At 37.3% G+C, this 24,558-nt stretch overlaps 1 protein-coding gene across 4 annotated transcripts in view; it reads right to left on the reverse strand.

Annotated features, from left to right (window-relative positions):
* Window positions 1–23,094, reverse strand: part of usp9 (ubiquitin specific peptidase 9) — a 41,773-nt gene extending 18,679 nt beyond the window's left edge. For 3 of the 4 annotated variants that reach the window (XR_015106016.1, XM_086144910.1, XM_086144907.1), the window contains exons 1-17: window positions 22,852–23,094; window positions 15,138–15,406; window positions 12,248–12,390; window positions 11,461–11,540; window positions 9,832–9,944; window positions 9,408–9,626; window positions 7,726–7,841; window positions 7,383–7,634; window positions 7,047–7,182; window positions 6,810–6,962; window positions 6,466–6,570; window positions 6,176–6,382; window positions 5,938–6,074; window positions 1,847–1,980; window positions 1,664–1,754; window positions 737–850; window positions 421–649 (exon numbers count right to left, since the gene is read on the reverse strand). Coding sequence is in view for 3 of the 4 variants with exons in the window: in XM_086144910.1 (XP_086001036.1) it covers window positions 421–649; window positions 737–850; window positions 1,664–1,754; window positions 1,847–1,980; window positions 5,938–6,074; window positions 6,176–6,382; window positions 6,466–6,570; window positions 6,810–6,962; window positions 7,047–7,182; window positions 7,383–7,634; window positions 7,726–7,841; window positions 9,408–9,626; window positions 9,832–9,944; window positions 11,461–11,540; window positions 12,248–12,390; window positions 15,138–15,239 (2,331 nt within the window). In the remaining variant the exon portion in view is untranslated. The remainder of the gene's footprint in view (window positions 1–420; window positions 650–736; window positions 851–1,663; window positions 1,755–1,846; window positions 1,981–5,937; window positions 6,075–6,175; window positions 6,383–6,465; window positions 6,571–6,809; window positions 6,963–7,046; window positions 7,183–7,382; window positions 7,635–7,725; window positions 7,842–9,407; window positions 9,627–9,831; window positions 9,945–11,460; window positions 11,541–12,247; window positions 12,391–15,137; window positions 15,407–22,851) is intronic. The other variant, XM_086144908.1, reaches the window with a different exon arrangement.
* Between the last annotated feature and the right edge of the window lie 1,464 nt (window positions 23,095–24,558).

Below are 24,558 nucleotides of genomic sequence, written 5' to 3' on the forward strand. Positions count from 1 at the left end.
AGAACCAATTGAACTTCAATCTTCAGCACTGACTAATAATAAAACTTTAAACATAACATGTCCAAATATGGTGGTAAGATCCCTCCAAACAATCAGCATTGTGCCAAAAGCTGATGAAGTCAGAAATTGGCTGAAAAGTGAATTTGTTATAATTTTTTCTTTACTTTTATCATCAAAATGTGTTATAATCTGAAGAGCAAAGTGCATTCACATACTAGCCCTTGTACCTTCAGAGATAAGGCTGTTTATTAATTATCTAAACCGTGACCGAGGAGGCAAATTTTGCTTTTATATCTACTTAAAAATTGCACATGAAACAATGCAACAGGGAAGCAAAAGAATTCCAAAGCTCTTGATATTTCTCTAATTCCGATTAACAATGATGTGTTTATGTATGCCTATTTGAGAAAATCCCCTCACCCTCCAGAGGTAGTCCAAGCCTATTAGTTCTAGGTCATCCATCATGTAGGCCCTACGCTTTGCCACCAGTTTTGCCTCCCTGCAGTTGACAGCCTTGAAGAACCTCTCAAAGCACTTCATGCCATTCTCTGTCAACAGAGATGGATCCAACTGCAAAACATTGTTCTCAAAGAAATCCTTGTTGATGTCTGGGTCCAGGTCAGGCTCATCACCCATTAGTTTGGAGTACCTGAAACAAATATTTAAAGGGTTAATTAGCAAAAGGAAAATCAGTCATTCCTGTCATTGTGAACACGAGATCTAATTAAGTCAGTACCATTTGAAGCAGGCCTCACGGTCACAGAGAAAGACCGCATTCTCAGCCAGACACTTCCAGATTTGCTTGGCCTGAGGGGCACACAGCCACAGCTGGCCATCTTTTAGAAGGAACCTGATAAATACACAAAACAGACTCACACTTTACCTTTGTCCATGTTAGAGCCCTTTCTTTCGATACACCCAAAACCACGTTCACCAATGTTAGAGGATTCAGATGTTGCTTATCTTTACAGTTTTCACTGGCCAGTAATGTCACCTTTCACCTTTCAACTTTTACTGTGGAAAAACTAAGTAATAAATTGCATCCTAGTTGCAAAACCATTTGAGTATGAAAACCTATGAATGAAATGAAGAAAAACCAACCAGAGAACTCCCTTGTAAATGGTCTCTACTTATGTAGTGGTTGCACACCTTATAGTTTCAAAGTGCTTTACACATGATTATATCAACTCGTGCACACACTCACGCCGATGGTGGCAGAGCTGCAATGCAAGATGCGAACAAGACCATCAGGGTCTTCTGATTAACCTTCTGAATAGTGAGGAGCACGCTCTACCAACTGAACCAAAGCCGTCTCTACCTTTGGCGTTTTTCTGATTCTCCTTACATGAGAATGTAGACATTTTTCCTCAACTGAACATGACTATTTCACATTTACATATTTTCATCATTTCCTGTCATTAGTGAATGAGGCTGTAGCATAATTTACCAAATTTATCCTGAAAATGGCCAGACATCGTAACTTTATTAGAAGCTGCCTAAAGCAAAACATAGATGTATAACCCATTTAATCAACCAACAATGCAAATGGCATGTTTAACAGTTACATGTTATTATATTTACTTTGAGTAACTTTAAGTGGCTTACTTTAGTAAGCTTGAGCACCCGTCCTTGAATACATTTCAGTGTAAAGGTAATGATTTACCTCAGGAAGTTGAGTCTTTCTTGTACTTCCTGGACATGGCTGTAGCGGCTTCCTGGCCTGACAGTCTGAGGGTCAAATTCTGCCTGTTCTTCTACAAAAGTACATATGAAACCAGGCACACTTTAGACAGTGTTACTGTTTTAGATTCAATCGATGACATAAGTGATGTACGCCATGATGTACCTTTTGAGAACTGCCTCATTGTCTCCATGTAGGAAGAGAGGTTCTCAGCCACCAATGTGACCAGAGCATGGTTATGTTGCAGCTGGTTGATTAGGTCATGCCGGTAAAATACATGAGGGCTTCTCTGGGTTTGACTGAAAACAGAAGACAAGGGTGATTGACGTAAGGAATCGAACAAAATATAAATGAAGATGCAAGAAAGAATGAAAACCTATGCAAGACTGAAGGAGATATTACTTACTTTTTGTGTGAACAGAAAAAAAATTACAGAAAATATAGTATGACTCAGACAACATTAACATAACGAAGAATAAAGAAATAAGGTTCCTGGTGAATATTTGTGTTTGTGTAATAGTACGGTAAGTCATAAAATAACTAGCAGAAGATGTCATATCAATAGGGGTTATTTCCTGCCTTGCCTCCACAGAAAATAGATGTTATGGCAAGAAAAATCAATTCAAGATATATGGCAATTTATATCTTTAGAGTCATCAAAGGGTTCCAGACTATTATTTTCAAATGAATGCTCATCGCTGAAGAGATACTCATGGCTGAAAACTGAAGGAACACCCGCACAGAATGTCAAGGACATAACATAAATTACAGTCATCGACTTAATATAAAAATCAAGAATCATTTTTTGGATTTCTCAATCTTTACAACAGACAACTGATAAAAAGATTACAAATTCAGAGTACAACAGAAAGGTTACAAATTTCAACTGTTGCAGTAAAATGGCCACATTTTATCCTCGTGACACAGATTATTATTTTTGTGAACCTGGCATTTACTATACCTTTGCACAGGAAATTTTGATGGAGAGAGATTATTTAATTTTTCTCTTGCAGAAACACTAAGGACCTCATGTTATAACATTTAATGGCACTAATTTCGAAACCTGTTACAAAGTATGGTTACAGGTATATAGTCTGAAGCACTGCATTACATGGGCGGGAGACTGGTGGCAATGTAGAACATAGATTATTAATTAGATTTTACCTATGAAACTACTCACTGGAACTCCAGCCTATGACTGTTCAATGGTTACATTATGCTGAATTGGTATAATGACTATACTCCAAAAGCAAATCTACAATGTCATAGAATGTCCCTTTGTCCTTATTCAATACAAAATAAATATAGGTTACAATGACAACTGTCTTAATATGTGGGATCAAGGCATGAAATACCCTTGATATTTGCATTTGAGCTGAAAGGAACTGGCATCAGGAAAAAAAGGGGCTCCATCTCAAAAGACCTTATATTGAATTCTGTGGTCTATCGTCCCAAATTAAAATAGTATTCTGTGATGCACTCTAGCTACAGCTTAATATTTGGAAAAAAAAAAGACATGTAATTAAGGTGTGCTGGGGAACCCCTCTCTCCCCCCATTAACCATTCACTGCTGATCCTGGGATCAATTCGAAAAAATAGTGACATCCATTTCATGGGATTACCAAAGTTCTAGTGCTAACACTGAACATAGATGCCCATACAAGAACTGAATGAACAAATATAAACATTAAGAACATAATTTTTACCTAAAGTGATTTCCCACCTATTCTCACTTAAACTGAACTCATTTTGACCATTCCATACCAGATAATAGTTCCCGCTTACAACAGCAACAAACTGAAATTTCTTGAAAAAACTGTTTTTTAATATACTGTATACTTGTTATGATGGATTAGGAAAACATTGCTGTTACAACCCTTGGCAACCAAAAAAAGCAAGTGCAAGTAGAGTGGAATTGAATGTTCCCCTGCAGCCCCAAGTGTAGTACTACATGCATAACTATAGAGACAGAGCATGTCCCCCCGCCCCAACACACACTGGATAAAACAATCTACTACTTTCCTTAGTTTAGTGTAGCCTCGAGTTCTTTCATTGTCAAAAAGGTCTGCTTGCAAAAGTAGGAAATGCATAAGAGCCAGTAGTGAATGCTTTGCTCTCAGACAAAGAAAAGAAGCCAGATCCAAGCTGCCAAACCAAATAACCTTAGTATTTAGAATACAGCGACTGGCAGAATGTTAAAACTCATTAAACATGTTCACCAACATTTCATCAGAGAAAGCTCTAATCTGTAATCTGGACAATTTACCCTAATCAAGCATTATGACACTATTACATTTGGAAATTTGATAAACCTATGCAATAACATAATTGTCTTTTCTTTTATGCAATGTCAGTATAACATTCACAAGATGTTAATCCATTGTTAAATGGAACTGAGTGCCATCTGTATGTATCTGATACCCTTCATAATCTGCTTCCTTGGTGAAATTTAGAGATCTACTGACTGGCACTCTCTTGGACGACTCATTTAGAATTTGTGTACACATGATTTGCCAATAATCAATTTAACAATTTTCCTTTAAACTATACTAGCATAAGACATTTCAGCTAGATTATAGATATTATCGGATTCAGTTAGATATTCTGTGAGATTTCTTAGTTGATTTTAAACTTGAGTTTGAAAGTTGTATGACAATTGTTTTCTTACAACTGCTATAGCCATGCTCTGCTCCTGAGTTTGTTTGTTTGTTAACTGAGCTTTTAGTTCTTGAAAATTAAAACAAATAGATAAATAAAACATGGTTGTGATGAAATTGTGTACCTGATCTCCACTTACAGTCATTGTAACTGAAAATGATTTTGGTCATAACCAAGTTGACAGGTGCATCCCCAGTGAAATATTGTTTTCAACTTGCTTAGGGAACTTTTCATTGTTCATCATTTAAGTACAGATTGTTTTCCTCTCCAGGGGGTGCAGTTTTCAGAGATAGACATGTGGCACTCTGTCTCTATGAGTTAATATATTAACTGAACCACATGTGCCGGACTTTAAATGAGGAATCAGTCATTTGAGATGAAACCCAAAAGCAGATTAAAGACAGAAATTAATATTTTATAGCAGTTGTTATAAACATGTCAGAGAGAGAGAGCAAGAGAGGGGGTGAGAGAGAGCGAGAGAGAGAGAGAGCGAGAGAGTCAGAGAATTGATGTAACACAGAAGTAGGTAGAACCCTGGAATTAGCACACAACTTACCCCACTAAGTTCGTTTGTATGTTTGTATGCATTTTCTTTCTGAAAAACAACAGGCATGTATACTACATGTTTTCTACAGGGGCTGTAAAATACTACTTCAAATTAAAGTCATGAGTAGTACTGAAAAATGAAACTAAAATCAATCTAGCAATTGCTTTGATTTAGCCTTGTAACTTGATTTATCAAAAAATCTAAGCTGAAGTATTAGTTACTAAAGCTATAGGAAAACTTGAGAGGCCAAAATAGCATGATTATACTGGGTGACATTTTGAGAAATCTTAAGTGATACCATAAGTTCTTTTCATGGAGGAAAAAGGGTCTGTCTTAGAGAGGAAAAAAGTGTGTTATTTGTATGGATTTTAGCACTGACTTTATATGAGGTGATCTATGTTGCAGCTTATAGAGCCTTTTTTTTTTCTTGTGACGGTGCAACTGTCATACATATTTCCATCTCTGAATTCTTGCAGTGACAAGTTCAAGACATACAATATAAGCACTTTACAAGCATAAGAGACTAAAACCTTGCAAATTGGAAACTATTTCCAAAGAAGAATTTCACCAATTTAGGATTGGAGTAAAAATGAATTCAACATAATCCAGAAATGATTTTCTTGGATCAAGATGACCCTTGGGTGAATACTCATTTGGAGATACCTTTGTGACATATGTGCTATAACTTTTGTGCCAAGGTATCAATTAGAATAACACAAAGGCTTACAGTTGTTTTGGTAAACATATATTGAAGAGCAAAAGTCTAGAGTATCAGAACAGCTACAATGGTCATAGGGAGAGCCAGACCACAGACAACCCATTTTAGTTGGTTAGCGCTAGATTAGTGCCCTGGGATGAGACAAAATCTATTTGGTAGCTGTGTGAAATTGCTGAGAATTAAGTATTAAAACAGATAGACAGACTCCTGCCATTGTCCATGACAGTCAGTCAAGTAGGTGGTTATTTGGACTATTTTTCTTTTTTTATGGACACTTGTATAAAAAATAGTGAGTGTGCTCCTGTGAAAAGAAATAGACATGAATGACTTTACCTAAGATTCTGAGGGGCTTCTCCAAAGAGGCTACAGATCTCTCGGATTTGCTTCAGGGCTGGGATGACCCATTTGTCATTGGTTCGTAGCTCTTCTATGAAACGATCTATCCATTGGATCTTTTGTGTGTCTCTGTCCTATGAACGACATGAACCAAACAGTGTAAGTTTAACCACATGTTATTTAGCGTCCTATTTTCCTCTAAACACACATGTCAACAATTTCACCAAAAACCCACCTGGGAGCAACTGTAATCCAGTATTTTTATGTGAGCACTAAGAGCTTGGTCCATTATGTCAACAGGGACATCATCACTGTGTGCAAGGTTCCACAGTAGATTGAGGACCTTGTGAGCCATCACCCCATCCTTGTCGTCCTCTGCCAGACGTCGGATAAGCTCAAGCAGCTTTTCACGCTGCTTCTTGCTAGCATTGGTCCAGCTTGCCTACACAAGATGGAAAATCAATGAATGAAAATGTACAAATAGGATATAACTTGGAAGCGGTAAAAATTTTAATTCAAGCTCACCTTGAAACAGTCGAAAAGGTGATCAAGCTGCTCGGGTGAGAAATCCCATGCCAGCTTGGCTAAGAGGTCATGAACATTCTTAACGATGGCCTCGTGTTTGCCAGCCTGAACGTAAACATAGACAGCAAAGATTTTGACCAAAAACACCATCAGTAACTGACTTGAGGTCCCCATAAATGTCCCCCATTATGATATGTTTGTGGCATGATCTGTAGATAGGAAAATGTGTCCCTGCTGTGCAACATGCCCTCTGTTAGGTCAAAGTAACGTAAGTTACGTGGTAAAAATATCTAAATAAAAAAGGTAAACACACTGTCCTATTGAAACATTTAGTTGTGACGCACCTGTGCAGCCCAGATATTGTCCAGATCCTGCATTGTGAGAGCTTTTTCTTTGATGACGAACCGAAGGATCTTCTCCAATTTCTCAACATATTGTGGCTGGTGCAAGCTGTCCCTTAGGACAATAGACAGGATGTGGTTCTGTTGGATCCACTCCTTTGAAAGAATTCAAAAAGGTCAATTGTTAAACAGCGTAAATAAAGCTCTCCCATATAGAAAATAAATCAGGTTGGAGCTTACCGCCATGCGTTCTGCAGTCAGCCATTCATCCTCTTCAGGGTTGTGGCGATGAGTGTAGTAGGACACGCTGGAGATCACCTTGTTTACTTCATTTAGTGCATTCATTTTGCCATTAAAAGAAGAAATTTGCAATAACCTGGTAATGAAAAAGAATCTCATTTATTTACTTTAAACTGACTGATGGTCAGATTACAATGATGTAAATAAGTGAATTCAATTGTGATGGAGAAGAAAAAAAAAGCAAGCAGCATAATGAGACTATGTCAAATGAATTAATAAAAAAAAAAAAAAAAAAAGTCATTACTATCATTCACGTAGAAAAAAAAATCCTCTCACCTAAGAATCATTTTTAACCTAAAAATCTCTAAATTCTTCACAGTCTCCTCCTGCCCTGGTACACGAGAAGCCAGATTCTTAAGAGACTTGATTATCATGGACAGTGCGTCATTTTTGGCTTCATTCTTGGCCTCTTTCTTAAGTTCCTCATCTGTGAGATTCTCCAAAAACTGAGGAACCATTTCGATGACTGGAAGGAAGTACTTCTTTACTGTGTGCAATGTGAGGAACTCATAACACTGGCCAAAAGGCCTGAAATGAAAAGAGCAAAATATCAGCACACAGAAACCAATGAGAACACATATATTTTAAGTATATTGTGTAGCTTTAGAAAACAGCTCACTTGATAAGTGCTGCGATGATCTGGACGTTCAGTGCTTGGCCACTCATGAAGCGATCGTGCAACATTTGAAACCCGTTTAACGTGCCAAATTTGTTTATCAAATCCACCAACCAGCCCTGTAATTAGAAACAAAAAACATTTAGCTTCAAAACTCAATGTATTATACCCGCAACTATCAATACCTGAAAAAAGCTGAGAATTCTTATTGAACGATGACAACCTTGAGAAAAACTAAACTGCTCTTTGCATTTCCTTGTAGAGCACACAGCTGAATAGGAACAGAGAACCCATACCTTTGATGTGACATTCATTGACATTACTGCAAAGTAAAAAAAGCTGCATTTCATCTTGACTGTAAGTTTTGCTGTCTCATGGTTTTATTACGGAAAATTAAATGGAAAATACATTGCTGTTGTCACTTCTAGCTCAGTTTTCCTTTTGGAAAGTACAGGATGTTAAGTGGCATTGGAATTGAGACAGGTTTCATTCAGAACTTTGGCAAATTTCAGTGGTAGATCCCTTTTCTGATTCAAAATAAAAAGATGTCAAAGCACTGACCCCTAAAAACATCATCAGCAAATAAAATGTCGATTGTTAATTTTCCTCTGATATAAAAATGTCCCCTTCCCCAATTTCTTTCACCAACAAGTGACAAATAATGCTTGAAAGAGGCGCAGTATTAGCTCAAGGAGATTACCCTTTCACCAAACAATATCTTATCAATCATTATCAGTGGCGTAAAACATTTGCATTCATTTTAAATATCGAGGGATGGAAGTTTTGTACCCCAACAAAATTCATAGTAAACCCTTGAGTAGAACCGGGCCCATTGCCAATAGAGGCAGACAGGGAAGCTGCGCTGTAGTGCTGCTCATACTGACCCCATGCCCACACTGTATTCATCACTCTTCCACTAGAAAATCCCTATTCTCTGGTGTATACACCTTCTCTTTTATGCAAGCTGCTATCCAATACAGACACTAAGTGTCTCGTTGAATTTTGTTCCATATTTTTCATTTTTCTATTCCAGAGATGAGATTCTTTTTTTTTTTTGGTACAATGGCCCTTAGGGTAGGACTAAACTGACACTCTGGAATCAATTTAAGAGAAAATAATAGCTCTTACTAACATGTCTAGTGTCTAAATCTAATATGTACTATGGATCAAAACACGTACAGATGAAGTAAGTCACACGTAATATAGACAAGAGGCGGAAGGAACAAACTACGGAACACTATGCTTTATAACTCAACCTTGCCGACTGGAATGTTCTTTGCAGAGGTAAACTGGCAAGGACATGACAATGCTCATCAAAAGAAGCAATGCATTAAGACGTTGAAAAATATGCTGCAAAGATCATATTTGATGGGCCATCACTAAATAACAGTGTGTCCTCTGTTTTTTTTTTAATGTTAGCTGTCGTAGCTGCGAACACAACAGGTTCAATAAGTGAATTGCTGACCTGTGCATAGTGCATGAGGCCAGCCAGAACAAAAATCTATGCTTCAAATTACACTTTGATGTAAGTAATGGTTCATACAGCCCAACTATGATTGCCGTGACATGTGCATCACAAAGTCACATTTTAGTAAAAGGTTCTAGAAGGACAGCTGAACAAACAACAGAGTGAGCGTAAAAACATTTCATGGGCTTGAAATGATATATCTTGTAGGGCAAGTCACCTTAGGTGAGCGTGGGTCCGGTGGTCTGGCGTAGAGCTCATCGTCAGGCAACTGTGCACCAGCAGGGACAGTCTCAGATGGCCTTGTGCCATTGTAGATGTGGAACTTGCATTGGGGATTTGTAGCCATTGCCAGCAGCTCCAGTAGGGGGAACCAGTCTTGAGAGAGCTTGGCCACACACAACTCCACCAACCGATGTGTATTATTGATGATACATCTCTGAAAAAGGGTTTAAGAATGATGTTTTAACATTTGCCTATCAAAAATGGCAGGGAAACAAGAGTTGACAAACTTTAATAGGAAAACTGGACAAATTGACTCAATGTTTTTTTAAAGAAATGTAAAAAGGTTTTTTTCCCATGATAGGAAAACAATGTTTTTCTCTCTTAGATTAAATCGTTGTACCACAATAAAAATTACTCACATGAATCTCAAACTTCCAACCACTGACCGCCTCATCAGTCAGGATCTTTGTAAAGGAGATGGTCAGGCCATCTCGAAAAAACCTCTGACATGCCTCACACTTCACATCCAGTCCTGCAAGGAAACATCCCTCTTTAGTGCAGTGGTGTCTTGAGTCATATTATGGCTACATTCCTTTTAGAACTTTTCAAGAACATAAACAATGACATAATGCTTTGGCAACATCATGTTCTAAGGGAACTGCTGCTGAAAAGCTGAGGCTGAAATATATGTGAAAGGAGTATCTCAGAGTGGCCATCTAATCATTGTAGAATATGTGATGGTTTACTCCAGTCAAATGGAACATTATTTTTGTGTACGAAACAAGATAACATAAAATGATTTCAAATTTAAAAACATTTTTCAACTGAACCATATATTGAACTAATTTCCATCTCCAGTTACAGTCAGCTAAGGGATGACCTGGACTGACACAGATGGCCAGAAATAATGAGAAAATGGTGCTCCTCAAAGTTCTGTGCATATAACAAGTAATCAAAATGCAACATCCTTATTCCCATGCTATCGCTCATAGATGTTGACTCTGGCTCTAGCACTGGTGCTAGCTTAATGCTGGAACAACGATGTTTTTATGTCAATATTTGAATAAAAATAAACAAATAACATTGGCACAGTCACTCTTGTTTCCCGTGGTTCGTCTCATCTTGTGCAAAGTTAGCTAATGCACTGTCATCTTTGTAATGCTTCCATTAAAGGCATATTCTTTTTACCAAATATATTTAACGTTTTTCATAACTTGTGTTTTTTGTTTAATCCAATTTTCTGCATATATATTTGTGTTGTGTCTTATGTGTGCCACCAATCTCACCCAATTTGACAGACAGACAGACAGACAGATAGATAGACAGATAGATAGATAGATAAAAACATTACCAAGGTCACTTTTGCATGACTACTTAAATAGCCTCCGGTAGGAACATGAGCAAATGCGAGGTGTCCCCCTCCCAATGAATTTTAATAATTTATTTTGCCATTCAGACCTGCCACCCAAAACTTCTTAGCTCTCAGCTCAGATTAATGTTAATGCTTTCTACAGCTGTGTGACCAACAGTACACAACAACACTGGATGCCTTTATATCTAAAGGTTTTTTTTAACATTATGGGGACTTACTCAAATACAACATTGTTGTAACAAGTTGAAGGGGCAAACTATTGGCTTTATTGGCTAGTTTTTGGAAAACACTGGATATCAAATTAATCTAACCACATGCATGCTGTCGTCATGAGTATCAAGCAAATATTACAGCCCAATGACTGACATTCACAGTGACGAGAGAACTTCTTTTTTTTACATCATATAGATCATGAGTTCATGAATGTGTAAAATGCTTGTTACATAACATCCATTCCAAATCCACTTTGCCCTTTGCAATAGGTATTTTTAAGGGGTTAGATCAGAACATCCGAAAGGTTCAGGGGAGAGAGGGCCACAAAACTAAAAGGTTTCCACAGTAAATTTACTCTGGAAACTTTGTGAGCAATACCCTAAAAATGTACCTGTATGAATTATTCAATATTGAATTATAATTGTACCTGGTTGCTGAAATTAAACATGGTGTAGATTTATACCTTTTTTACTCAGGTCTATAGCAGCTTCCAAGAGGACTTCCAATTCTCCTTTTGGCAAAACTGGAACAACCCAACGAGGCCTGGGAGATAGAAAGCCACAGTCAGCAGGAAAACCAGGGCATGCATATTTTCCTAGTCATGTATAGACCAACAAGCCCAATTTAACTTCATATATAAAACATTCTATTTTTTAGGGCAATGTTATACTTTCTTTAGGTATTAAATCCTTGGAAAATGTGGCAAAAAGCTTTAATGATCATAATAGAATTAATTGGATGGATAAATCAATAAATGACTGATCACCTACATCCAAACATTTAAATCATGAACAAACAAATAAAAAAAAAAGTTTACAGATTATTAATAGGTGAATACTTTTATATCACAGTTTATATCAGAATGTGAGAAAACAAAAACAATATTCAAATCGCTTAATAATATCCGTAAAAACAGTCAGTTAGGAAACATTTTATTTTATAAAAAAATTCCCATAAATACTTGGATTCCACCATTAAAACTCCCTATACAAATAAAGGTGCTTAGTCAGGTCGGTTTTAATCTGGGCTAAATGAATGAGAAAATCAACTATTTCTGATTCTTTCAAAGGGAGAAGATACCAAGTGCCTTATATTTAGTAAACAACGGAATATAAATATGCATCCATCAGCAATTTACTACAGCCATTCTGTAATGGTTTGTTCACCCTTGCAATGCGAATTGAATTGCTACCTTTTTTGCTTTGCACTGAATTTACAATGACCTGGTGTGCATGCTCTGCCAGCAATACCTGTTGATCATGTCATCTAGCTTTGCTAGGTCAGTGTGGGGGAAGGCAGGCTCTTCCTCTTCCAGCTGAGGGGGCCCATCCCCCTGGGTTTCATCTGGTGGGCTCACCGGAGAGTTCTCATTAGATGAGTTGGGAGATGAAGTCTGGAAAACACACACACGCACGCACACATACACATACACAAAAACAAAATAAGATAAATATATAGAGTACAGAAGAAGAAAAAAAATTATACATCTGATACAACAGTTACAGAACAGTTACTGCTTTTAATCAGTTCCTGTGTGCAGGTAAAATGGACAAGGGCAGAAGAACACATCTGAAAAATGAAAATGTATTCAAAAGCCCTGAATTGTGACATGGATAAGTTAAAATGCATTCATTTTGATAACATTTAACCTCCATGTTATGAATTTGCATGTAACGCACTCTGTGGCCAACGCTGACCGTTATAGGGAAGCTATAACAAAGCTTGATAAAACAAAATAAACAAACAAAAACACAATACTAAAATGCTAAAGCACGGACTGTATCCTCAAAATCCTCAAGAAATTCCTCTAGATTAAGTTTTATCACTGTCTGTATCTCAGTAGCTATCGTTCCATGTAATGTGTACGTTTAAATATACTTTGTAAAGCTAAAATCAAAACTACTCAAGTGTTTGTGTTATGGATCCACTGATCCAACGTGTCTGCGCCATGTCATGTTAATATAACCAAGACCAAAACCTGGCCATAATGTCTGAAGATGGCTGTTGTAACTGCACTTTTAAATTACAAATACTGCCATGGTTTTACTCATGTGAACAGAAACAGTAGCATGAGCCAAAATGCAAACTACCATTTAAATATGGACGTTACAAGGTTTTTAAAAGTTATAGCTTTGTAGCTAAAAATTAGGTTATTGAAGACAACCATGAAGGTTTTCAAAGGGTTCAATACTTACCTTCAGTCTAATGCACATGCTGAAACTAGCAAGAGTATCGAACAGCTGATGTCCTGCTGCTATGTTCAATGATGCTAAGTGTGTTACAAATGCTGCTCCTCATGGTTTGCCCAAAGTATAGGGAGGGTCCATCACTAAGTTGAATAGACTTGTAAATCATTTTTTGCTTGATTAAATTTGTAACTTCCAAGAGTTGGTTTGGATAGTGATAAGTCTATGTCTCTTCTACATTTGGCATCCATGGAGCTGCATTACTGTCTTTTTCCCAAAAATAAACATAAAGGCAAACTGGAAACAAAAAAAAGGAAACTTTTCATCAAAGAAAAATTACAAAAATGTTGTTTTAGATGGGACGATGAAAGTCAGAATTTAAAGGTAGTGTTCATCGTTTGACATCGATATTCTATAATTAAAGCCTGAATTCCAAGATTAAAGTAAGAATTTTAGAAGGAGAAAAGGGGGGGGTTGAATTCTCACATTCAAGTTCTTTTCTCAAAATGTTAAATTTTCACATGTATATGCAGGACCAACATGTGAACAGAGCAAAATTCAAATCATCATGTCAGGCTCAAAAAAACAAAAAAAACAAAAGAAATCAAAAAATTTTAATCAGCATCTAAGCAACCAAAAAATTAATTCCTTGGAAGCTGTATTAACAAGCAGATCAAAAATGAACATAATGAACACATAAAACCAATTGATTGACTGTTCAATTGCAAAAAACAGAATAGAAATACTTAATCATCCCTGGAAATTCTTGTGTCAAAAAAAACAAAACAACTATGCACTTTGAATTTTGAAAACAAATATCTTGAGAAAACCTTGTAAATACGGAAGCATATAACGACCATAATTTAAATAAAAACTTAAATACGTAGATGAGTGTAATGCATGCATTTGCAGATATAAATAGGAATTTGTGGCCAATATTTGCTCATGTGAACACTTCAACAGCTTATAACATAGGAAATGTACTTTGGAAAGTATTCTTAATATTTTTGTTTTTTCATCTCTGTAAAACGTGACTTTCTATAATAATTTCATTGCTTTCTCAGTGTACACAAAACAGCTGAGAAGATGATGTATCCATGGAGGAAGAGATGAAAACAAAATGCATGCCAGTTGGGTTATACATTTTAGTGTGTATAATCAACAGTAGTGGGGTAAGCAGCTGTGAATCTGTGTGATACACATAGAACTGAGAGATGCACAAGTGAGAAATATGAAATGTGGGGGTGTGTAGTGAAGGCTCCTTCTGCTTGGCTGACCTACATAGGCAGCTTGCCTCTCACATCTCATCACAGCTCATCAACACAGGCATCCACATGCACAAAGACACACACATCCTTTATCCATCACTCAGGAGGCTCTGTTCATTGATGCTTCGCTTTCACTCTTTTCCGCTCCCTCCTCCCGCACTATCCAACCTCTTGGGCATCTGTTAGGTACTAGCAACCAATATCTGTTAAAAAAACTGCAATGCAGTGTCTGAACCAGAGTAAAATAAAAAAAAAAAAAAAAAAGAGTAAAATCAAATATAATACGTTTCCTACAACGTGAATTGATTAAATAGTGTTTACTTTCTGACAACAGAAATAAAGACATTAATGAGGGGAAAACAGACACTGCAGTGCATTGGAGATTGAAAAATAAAGAATAGATATGCCTTCTTCATGACAGGGATAAGCACTTAACTCCAGCAGTGCTTTTATGTTTTTATTACCCCAGCATCATACATCGCCTTATGACCTTATGGGATTTTTTTTTTCAGATTTTGAAAAGATGTGGTCCTCGGCCTCCCTATCTAGAGATGTACACAACTGTTTTAAACAAACACAAAAAAAGCCTTGGACAGCAGAAGAAATAGACAAGTGAAAATTATGAAAGAAAATGATGGTGGATATCTAAAAAATAAATAAAATATTTAAAGAAATATCATTCTGACCTGATTTTGTGGTAATGGAGGTTGGCCCTGAGCATCAGGTGCCTGGCCTTGGCCCTGACTGTCATTGCCCCCCACCGGAGAGCCACGCGTGGTGGCAGTCATGCTGGCCACAGGGCAGATTTTGGCAATCTTGGCCTCTTAGGAAGCGCTGGCCAAGAAGGAAATTACAGCCACCTCAGCTGCAGAGCAGAGGGAAGAGACTCCAAACACAAGAGAGTGGGACACAAGCACCTGGAGATCTGGATGTGCTGCTGAGACCATTGCATAACCTGGAGATGGCAAGAGAGGAAAAGGTTAGAACAGACAGCCGACTGGTCAAATTTCTTGAAATAAACACCCAACCTATTTTCAAAGCCTCTTGATATTATGAACAATCCTGAGAAGAAAATTAGCAAATAAAAGTTCTGTAATTTTCTGTTTTGCCTTGTAAGCAACACAACAAAGCATCCTGGGCAGTCAATCAGCAGAGCGCTCTAGTACAAATGGGATGACAAAGATTGCTCTAATTCAAATTTTTGTTGGATCCAAAAAAAATCAAGAGCAATAAAAGGTTTCCTCCTGGCTTATCACTTCTTCAACGTCATGTCAGTAACTGAACTATTCAAAATCATTCCAATTGATCACTGACATACTTTACAATGTCTACCAATATTTCAAACAGGAATATTCATTTTAAACACAAAGGAAATGTAAACAAGTGATCTGATGGTTAATTCAATTCACACTTGGCTGAATATGTGATGCCGTTTTCCTTTTAAGAGCCAAACAAGGTTATTACATTATACATAACTTAATTGTTTGAAGCAGACTATGGAAAAATTGTTGTTGTTTTTTTGTTTGTTTTTTTAATGAGAAATGCTCTCTCAAGCTTTTCTGAATTAGAACTGTTAGCTCTGTGGGGAAGCATCTTTGAAAAATCAATGTAATTCGGATGGTATACAGGAGCATCTTTTTTTCTTGCATTAGTATAACTGGTAGCTATCAGCAGTATATTGAAATACTTCTCAGTATTTTTTGGTGTGTCCCTTATCTATGACAACGTTATGTCATGACCAGTTGCTCAGAGTATGAAGCTTGATTGCTAACTGAGTTGTGCCCTTTGTCTTTCTGTATTTATTTTTGTTTCAAAGTATTTTACTGAAATGGCAAAAATGAAGCAGTGTGAGAAAGAGAGGGCTTGGCTGCGCTGTCACACACTATGCTGGAGTGTGTACTTGCTTGCCACTTCAGAAAGAAAAAAAAAATACATCTGGAAAAAAGAAGGTACCAAAAAAATTGTTTTTTAAATTTGAAGCTCTGCGTACATTTAGCCTCCCAAAAGCAAATGTCAAAGTCAACTGTATGTTCAATTCTGCCATATGTTTCACATACACAGAGGATTGAAATTGCGTTGCTCTCAACGCAGTTGTAAAAAAAAAATTAAAAAAAAAAAACAACATAAATATCACAGTGTTGGTGTCTAGCACTGCCGTCTTTTCCTGTTTCTATTTTGCTGTTTTGTATTAGCTGAAACTGGATGAGCAAGAAGTAGCTTGCGAAAGTATTCTAAACTTTGGCCAAGCCCCAGCACATTAACTCGTACACCTAAACAGCAAATCTTGTCACTATCTTTTCAACTTTGACTTTACACTGTATAAAATACAAACTATGTTAACTTGTGTTTTCTGAAATTGTCGAAGAATTCTATTTTAACATTTTGTAACCATTATCTTCTGTTGCCAACAATTTTTCTCCTTGTTTCAATAGCACCTCATTGATCTTCCCAGGAGGAAAAAGGCCTAAGAACAGTTTGCCTACTTCTACAACACTGGAGAGAGCCTCTTTCCTAATTGAGCTTTGATTAAATCAAATACTCAAATAACTCATGCTAACTTTTGCTTTTAATTCTCTAAACGCAAGAGCAGAACATTGTCGTTTCATGTCATCCGGAATGCTGTAACTGAATGAGAAAGTGAAACTATAGGCTAACCATAACAAAATAATGTTTCCTTTTGTTAGGGTGGTGATGTTGATTCATTGGACAGCAAAACGGATTATAAATCTTGCAAGAGCTTCTCAGCAAATCCAGATGCATTGTTGTCAACAAGAAATCAAACACCAAGTCTAGCTAAGGGCGCCAAACACACACACCATATGGAGGCTATTTGCATTAATGCTACAGTGACACAGTAGTAGTTTATAAAACTTGGACTACTATTTATTTGCTGTCTCGAAGCAATGCTTACTTTTTTCAACATTTCTACCTGCCAACTTCCATATTCTGTGTTCACCTGTTCAACTCGGTCCCTTTTTACGCACACATTTCTCATACACTATAAGCAAAATGGTTAGGTATACCATTTTACCATCTTTCCATGTGAGGGCTGATCAATTTCTTCTGCTTGATATGCAAATACGTAATGCTAGAGAAGCCCATATGAAGTCTCATGAACTAGATTTTGGGCAATACTGTCTTTCCAACACATTCAATCAGACCACATTCAGAACCATGTCCTAGTTGCCAAATTAATATATAGTCGCATATAAGATAAAGGTACAGTAACTAAAGCTCAGCAGAACATTCTACCGGACCTTTGGGACCAGTAGAAGGCCAGTACATTCATATTGGCTCTTATTCTTACACACGAGTCATACTCATGGACTGCATGCTTGTGACAAATGTTCAAATACATCAATAAGTGTGACAGTCCAGTTTCCTTCAATTTAAAAATAATAAGAAAAAAACAACAACACAATGTCTTGCTAGAGACAAAACACCAGTCCATTTCTTTGAATATATTATTTTGAATGGTTATGTGATTATGATACCAAACACAGGATATTATTGTATTATATCTGATTGGTATTAACTAATTACATAAACAAATCCCCAGGATTTTCTCCACCATATCCATGTCAGTATGAAAATGGTAAATGAAATGTGAACCATTGAATCTGTGCAGAAAAGCAAACCCGTTTCCTAAAAATTAGCAGAGGAGAGGTGATAGGAGCAAACTTTAAGAAATGGGGATGAAGCGACACATTCACATTTATCACCACATCTACAAAAATTTTAAGCCTATGGGAAAAAAAGTACAAATGCATTCATTTTCCGAGTGTTGTCTCTTGTCGGTCTGTCTGTTCCGAAATGATTAATGAGTTACTGCTTTTGCAAATCAACAATCTTTTTACATGGTGGATACTTTAGATGTACTTCTAGTAGATGTACTTTAGATCCAGCTGTTGTTCCTTTAGAAAATTTATTGAGAGGAGGAACAAATAATACAGAGCATTTTGATTCGCCACTTGAGATGCACCGTTCCTTTTCAGACTTAATGAACTTTAAATCATTCAATCACAGGGTAATAGCACTAAATCCAGGTTTGAACACACTGAGTGTATTACCACCTAATCAACCAGAACACAATTGGCAGTGGTCTGGTTCATATAAGGTAACATCTCTATACAAGTGTGAATGCAAACACTGCCAGAGCCACATCACAGAACGTGTGCTCCCGATTACATTAATTTTAGCCAAAATACTCTCCAACCAAAGCCAGAGTAATACTATGTAAACTGTAAATGGCCTTAAGAGTTTGTCAAGGAGTGCGTCAAATAACACGTGATAGAGCAAGTCTATTATTTCTCCCTCTTCCCCCTTAGGCAGTGTCCAAGTTGCTACATCTCAAGGAAACAAACAACTTGAGAAAAGTGACTGTCTCACATTATAATTAAATATGATCACATGCAATCGATCACCCCTCTATCTCTTCTGTAATCACCCACTCCAATATTGTCTGCATTTTCCAAATAAATGTATGTACTGTCAACACTATCTACAGGAAAAACAGGATAATAAAATGGAAAATTGTGTTTAAATCTTATTTCACATGCTAAAATAAATTTAAATAAACACTGTGGCTGAATTCACAAGGTTTATTTTTTTACTGGTAAAAATAATAAAGGTGTTGGTTTGTATGCTGACTATCAGTGGAAATGTATCTAGTGACATACAGGACTTACTACAGGTTAAAGCTGTTTACTTGTGATTGAGTACATATTCTTACCCCAGGACTGAAAAGGATATTTGTCTTGACGTTTTAATTTTTAGAAAAGAAAAAAAACAGTTTGTTCAATAAACTATTGGTCCACTTCTTTTCAAGCAACCTTTGAATCATCTCTGAGCTGCCATTACTTTGCAGCAAATGTTGGGGTTCGCCAACTCCATTAAAGTCGGAGAGATTCTCCCATTACATTATTACAAGAAATGTACTGTTCATTGCACTGTTGCTTATTTCTGCAGGCTTTTCCATTTTTAAAACAAATACTATCTAGTAACTAATCGAATTGGCTGCGATAGTCACGTTTCATCAGATAACTATAATGTTTTAAGACATTAATTGATAGACTTTCTTAACCAATAGAAAAATTTGACCAGCTGATCTTAAACAGCTGAGAAGAAAAATCAAAAGGTACAACATCAATATTCCCTCTGCATACAGGAAATTTAGTAAGTGGTCAAAGTTTACTTCTCAACACACTCTGTATCTGGTGAGATTACCAACAGATTTCCATCAAGCTAAAATTGGAAAAACGGAAAAAAAAAAAAGTGTGTGTTCCAATATCGTGTAGCCATGATGCTTTCATAACACTGATAGTTTGTAGGGCGGTGTTCCAATTTTTTTAGAGTCTACTATCAGGCTATGGTAGTCTACTTATATTTCATCAGTTGTATTATAGTTTAGTTGCAATCAGTTGTATTATAGTTTGGTTGCAGCAATATTTACAGACAAACGAAGGATAACTTCTACAAAACGTGGTCACATATTGACGAAATATATAGTGTTCGAAGTATGGGAGGCTGTGGAAATGGAGGACAGAATGACTCAGAGCAGCAGAACTTTCTATCCAAACAGACATTTCCTAAAATCTGATGTTCTTACATCAGAGATGAGGACAACACAAACAGAACATTCATTCATTTAGTCATTCATTATCTATACTGCTTATCCTGCATGCTGGGTTGTGGGGGAGCTGGCGCAAATCCCAGCTGATACTGGGCACAAGGCACGGTACACCCCGGACCAGTGGCTAGTAAATCAAAGGGCCACATATAAAGATGTTCAACCATTCACACCTACAGATAATTAGTCTTTAATCAGTCTACTATGTTTCTAGACTCTGGAATTAGGCCAGAGAACCTGGACAGGCATATGGAGAACACGAGGACTCCGCATCACACAGCTAAAACACTACTCTTATGAGGGGTGCTGCAGGTATTCGTGGTGTCTGGACACAACTAAAAATGGGTGAAGGCCAAAATGCAAAGTTTATTGAGCGAGAAAATATTGGTCCAGCCCTAACAACTTTCCAGATGTACACAACATTGTGCTTGGTGAAAAAGATTCAATATTGTGAACATATTAAAACAACAGACCTAATTTGAACAATGAGGATGACTATGAGCAAAATATGAATACTATGGATATATTTTTTCAGAAATTAAGTGCAGTCTCTGTGCTTTAGTATACAACTGCTTAGGCGTACCACGTTACTCGATTAATTTATCTTTATCACCAATAATGACAAAATTGGTAATGCTGTTTCTAACTTATTTGAACATCTAAGGTGGGAAGTAGCCATCTCGTGTCCAGCTACATTGGAAGCATTTGATGATTGCGTCAAAACAAACTACCTGTTTCAAAGACACTTTATTAATCACCCTTTCGAACAAAAAAGTAAAATCTTAATCTATTTGACAATGACAGAGAAAATCTATTTTCCACAGGTCATCGCGATCCTTGTTTTTCTTTGTCTCTAAATGCAATTCTCCACTGATTTTACAATAAAAAAGTATTTGAAATGTTTCCGTAAAAAACAATTAGAGGTGGTCTGCAATACAAACAAATCAGAGATACTCAGACAGCCCAAAATTTGAGAATCTAAATGTCAATGAGAACAACAACGACGGCTGTTCTGCATTCTGGAAGTCTTGAGATCGACATGAATTATTATACGTCTTAAAGTATTTAACACAGAAGTGCTGCTTTGTTTTGTTTTTTCCTTATTATGTTTTAGAATGTAGGCTTTACATATATCTGTAGCAATACATTGTGTTGCAAACTGTATCACCCTGAAATATTGATATATATTTTTAGTAGGATTCTCCTTATTTAAGAGTAGACTATCTGCATTCACTGGCCCACAGGTGACCATCAACACAGCTAATATCAGGACTGGGGTGGGAACTGTCATTACATATACTAAAATAAAAAAAATATTGCCAAAGCCTTTGCACAACGAAACGCTGTGTTTATATTCGAAACCATCAGTGAAACCACTCGCTGGCTAACGAGCAACGAACAGAGATACGGTTACTTTCAGGACGCGTTAACAGTGCTGTCCTATATGCTGTAATGTCTGAGAGGAAGAAATGGTAACATTAGGTTAAACTGCGGCCTTTAAGACAGAACCGGTTCTATTGTACATTTAAAAACAGGACGAACTAAGAAATCGACAATGTCGCGCTGTATTGTATTGTAACGAAAACATATCAGTTACTCTGTGACATTACACAGTTATCATTAACAGTAGTCCCGTCAATTACCGCTAACAGCTACTGCTTTGGGTAGTTAACGCCTGCTATTTGCTAGCTGCGGACACTATCGTTAGGTTAGCTAGCCTACAAGGCACCCAGACAGCAGAGCAGTAAGGCCTTGTCGTTCAATGCCCATTACGCTGAGACATGCAGGCCTCGGTCAGGCCTGACATAATAACGTTATATACCCAGAGAACACTTGCAAGGTGACTGTCAAGTTTAAGCATATAAATTGTGCAATACCTAAAACAAATAATCCCGATATTCGCCAGCGTAACGTCTGTCCAGCTATAACCCCGTGTCACAATTTATAATGGCCAATGGTCGTGCTAAAGTGCTAACAAGGAGTAATCGGTTAGTGTTAGCTAGCTTACGCGCAAGTAAATACCCGAATGAGCATTGAGCTAACGTTTCTATTTTGACAAGCGGCTGGCTGATATGACTCAACAATTACATTTTCTTGAATATAAGGTTCTCTTGTGCATCGGACAAACGGCAACTGGGATTGTGACACTCTTAGGCGTTTCGATCAGTTAACCTACCTAGCTATTTTTAAAACCGTAATATATGTAAGTGACAGAGGACTCGGCTATTTCCTGACATTCACTATATCATCTAACACTCACTGAACTAAACTCACAAGTTATTATAACTTAACTTATGGACACCGCGAGTAAGATATTTGGTGCCAAAATGGCAGATACTGACAAGAGAGTAAGTTAACGCTATTATCCACTATTACTTGGTGTATATCGATGATCACATTATTTCAGTAACTTGTAAACATGAAACGTTAGGCGAAAAAAAGGTTTCGTCCCAGCTAGTAGACAGTGCCGACTATTTGAGGGTGCTAGCGCTAGCCTGACTTCAGTGAGTCCAACCGGTACAGCTAAGCAGACTAAACAAAATGAGCCCATAAATTGCAGTTTAATCGCATTGACATTGCCATAGATTTAAAAATATGAAGCTAAACGAGACAGAAAACGGCGTGTGGATACCATAGGTAACCCAAATGCAACAATGATAGTTACCTTGCACCCACCAGCAGCTGACGCTGGTAATGTTAGTAGCTGTAACGTTAGCCAGCTAACAATCCCTATAATGGTAGCGTACCGAGCTAGTTAGCGAACAACTCACCAGGAATTTGATATGACTTCCCCCTCTATCCACTGGCTACGTCCAGCCTTGAACGATTGTGTCGTCGTATATTACATAAACGTGGCCTAAATTGGTGACACTTTCGCAGGGAACAAACCTGTTACTAGAAAGATCTAATTCCTACGTTTTGACTCTGCTTCTGGGTGTTTTTCCTGCGTCACCGGCGCGGTAACAGCCCCCTGACTCTATCTAGTCCGATTTCTGGGGCTTGTCACTTCGGTCCTAGCAGTCAGTCACAACTTGAATCACTTCAACATGGCGGAAGCGCAGTCGGATGCAAATGCTGTCCAGTAAAATAGGCCAGACATGTGTGTGAACTCCAACAATCCGCGTTGTCTAGAAGCGAGTTAGCGCCGCGACTGAGAGCAGCCCAGTAAACACAACATCAGCTGAATGGAAAGGGCATAAACCGGTTTCAATTCCGCCAAGTGAGTCCGGCTCCGGGATATCCGGTTCCACAGTTTCACTCGCGCCAAATATACGCAAGTTTGCGGACTAGAACGTCCACCCACCCATCCATCGCAGTGGAGTCTGGGAGCTTTTCTTTTCCTCAAATTTTAAAATGATCATATTTTCCTCAAAATTATAGCATTAGAATCATAGGGCATTGCCATCTAAACTGGTTGAATAACATAGTTCTGAAATATCTCTGGCCGGATGGCAACACTCCACATTCACATCCTTTCTTTGATACTGTCTGTTCATAATGTTATGGAGATCAGTGTCAATTGTGAGCTTCCAAAATTTTTAAAATGTACTCTTGGTCACGGTAAAATAGTAACTGCATATATAATTACCAGGCTGCAAAATATTGACGCCGGCAAAAATTTTGCCTCATCATGTGACTTTGCCTTTTCATCATGGAAGTCAAAATGCATAGAACTTGAAATCGAAGTGTATTACCGCAAGACCAAAAACATTGCAACAAATACTCAGAGGATTATTAGATTAAACATTAAAAGGTGGAAAGTCTTGCCTTTATCATGGTGGGGAAGAGCTGTGGTTATTCAAATTAATTAGTTAGTTCTTCATCATCTATGCCTCTTAAGTTTCCCCTTCCTGCTGGTTTACGGAAATGTATAATGTATTCTGTGACTTTGGGTAGAGGAACATCAAACTAGAATCAGGTAAAATAAAATAAGCCACAATTCAGAGATAGCAAAAGGCCTGGCTACTTAAAAATACTAAAAGCATACATTTAACAATAGTTCCTTGTTTGACCTATAATGATGACAAATACTGTCAAATGGCTTAACAAGAGAATTATAGAGGATTACAAATCGTCATCTTAATCACTTTGATAATAAGAAGTACTGTTCCACAGTTACAATCCAAATGTGAATTGTTTTTCCTTGGTAACATTTTGGTCACTGTGAGTGAATTGAAAATATTGTCTGCCCTGGAAGTTCTCAAAAGGCATAAACAGGAAACAAGAGAGACTGGGAGGATATGCTCGTGAAACTGCTGCCAGGCGAGCTTCAGTGATGTAAATGTTATCATGTACTGCTGCTTTGGTTAAGAGTTTGAAAGAAATGAAAATGAAAGGGTTTTTTTTTAATCACTGGGCTAAAGATTCCCAAGATCAGAAAATGAGATAAGATAAGATAAGATAAGATAAGATAAGATAAGATAAGATAAGATAAACTTTACAGACCCCCATAGGGGGAATTCTTTGAATAGGGGAAA

This window comes from Fistularia commersonii, chromosome 4, assembly GCF_037954325.1.
Source record: "Fistularia commersonii isolate RoL2024-O1a breed Wild chromosome 4, RoL_Fcom_v1.0, whole genome shotgun sequence".
In the NCBI taxonomy this organism is placed as follows: Eukaryota; Metazoa; Chordata; class Actinopteri; order Syngnathiformes; family Fistulariidae; genus Fistularia; species Fistularia commersonii.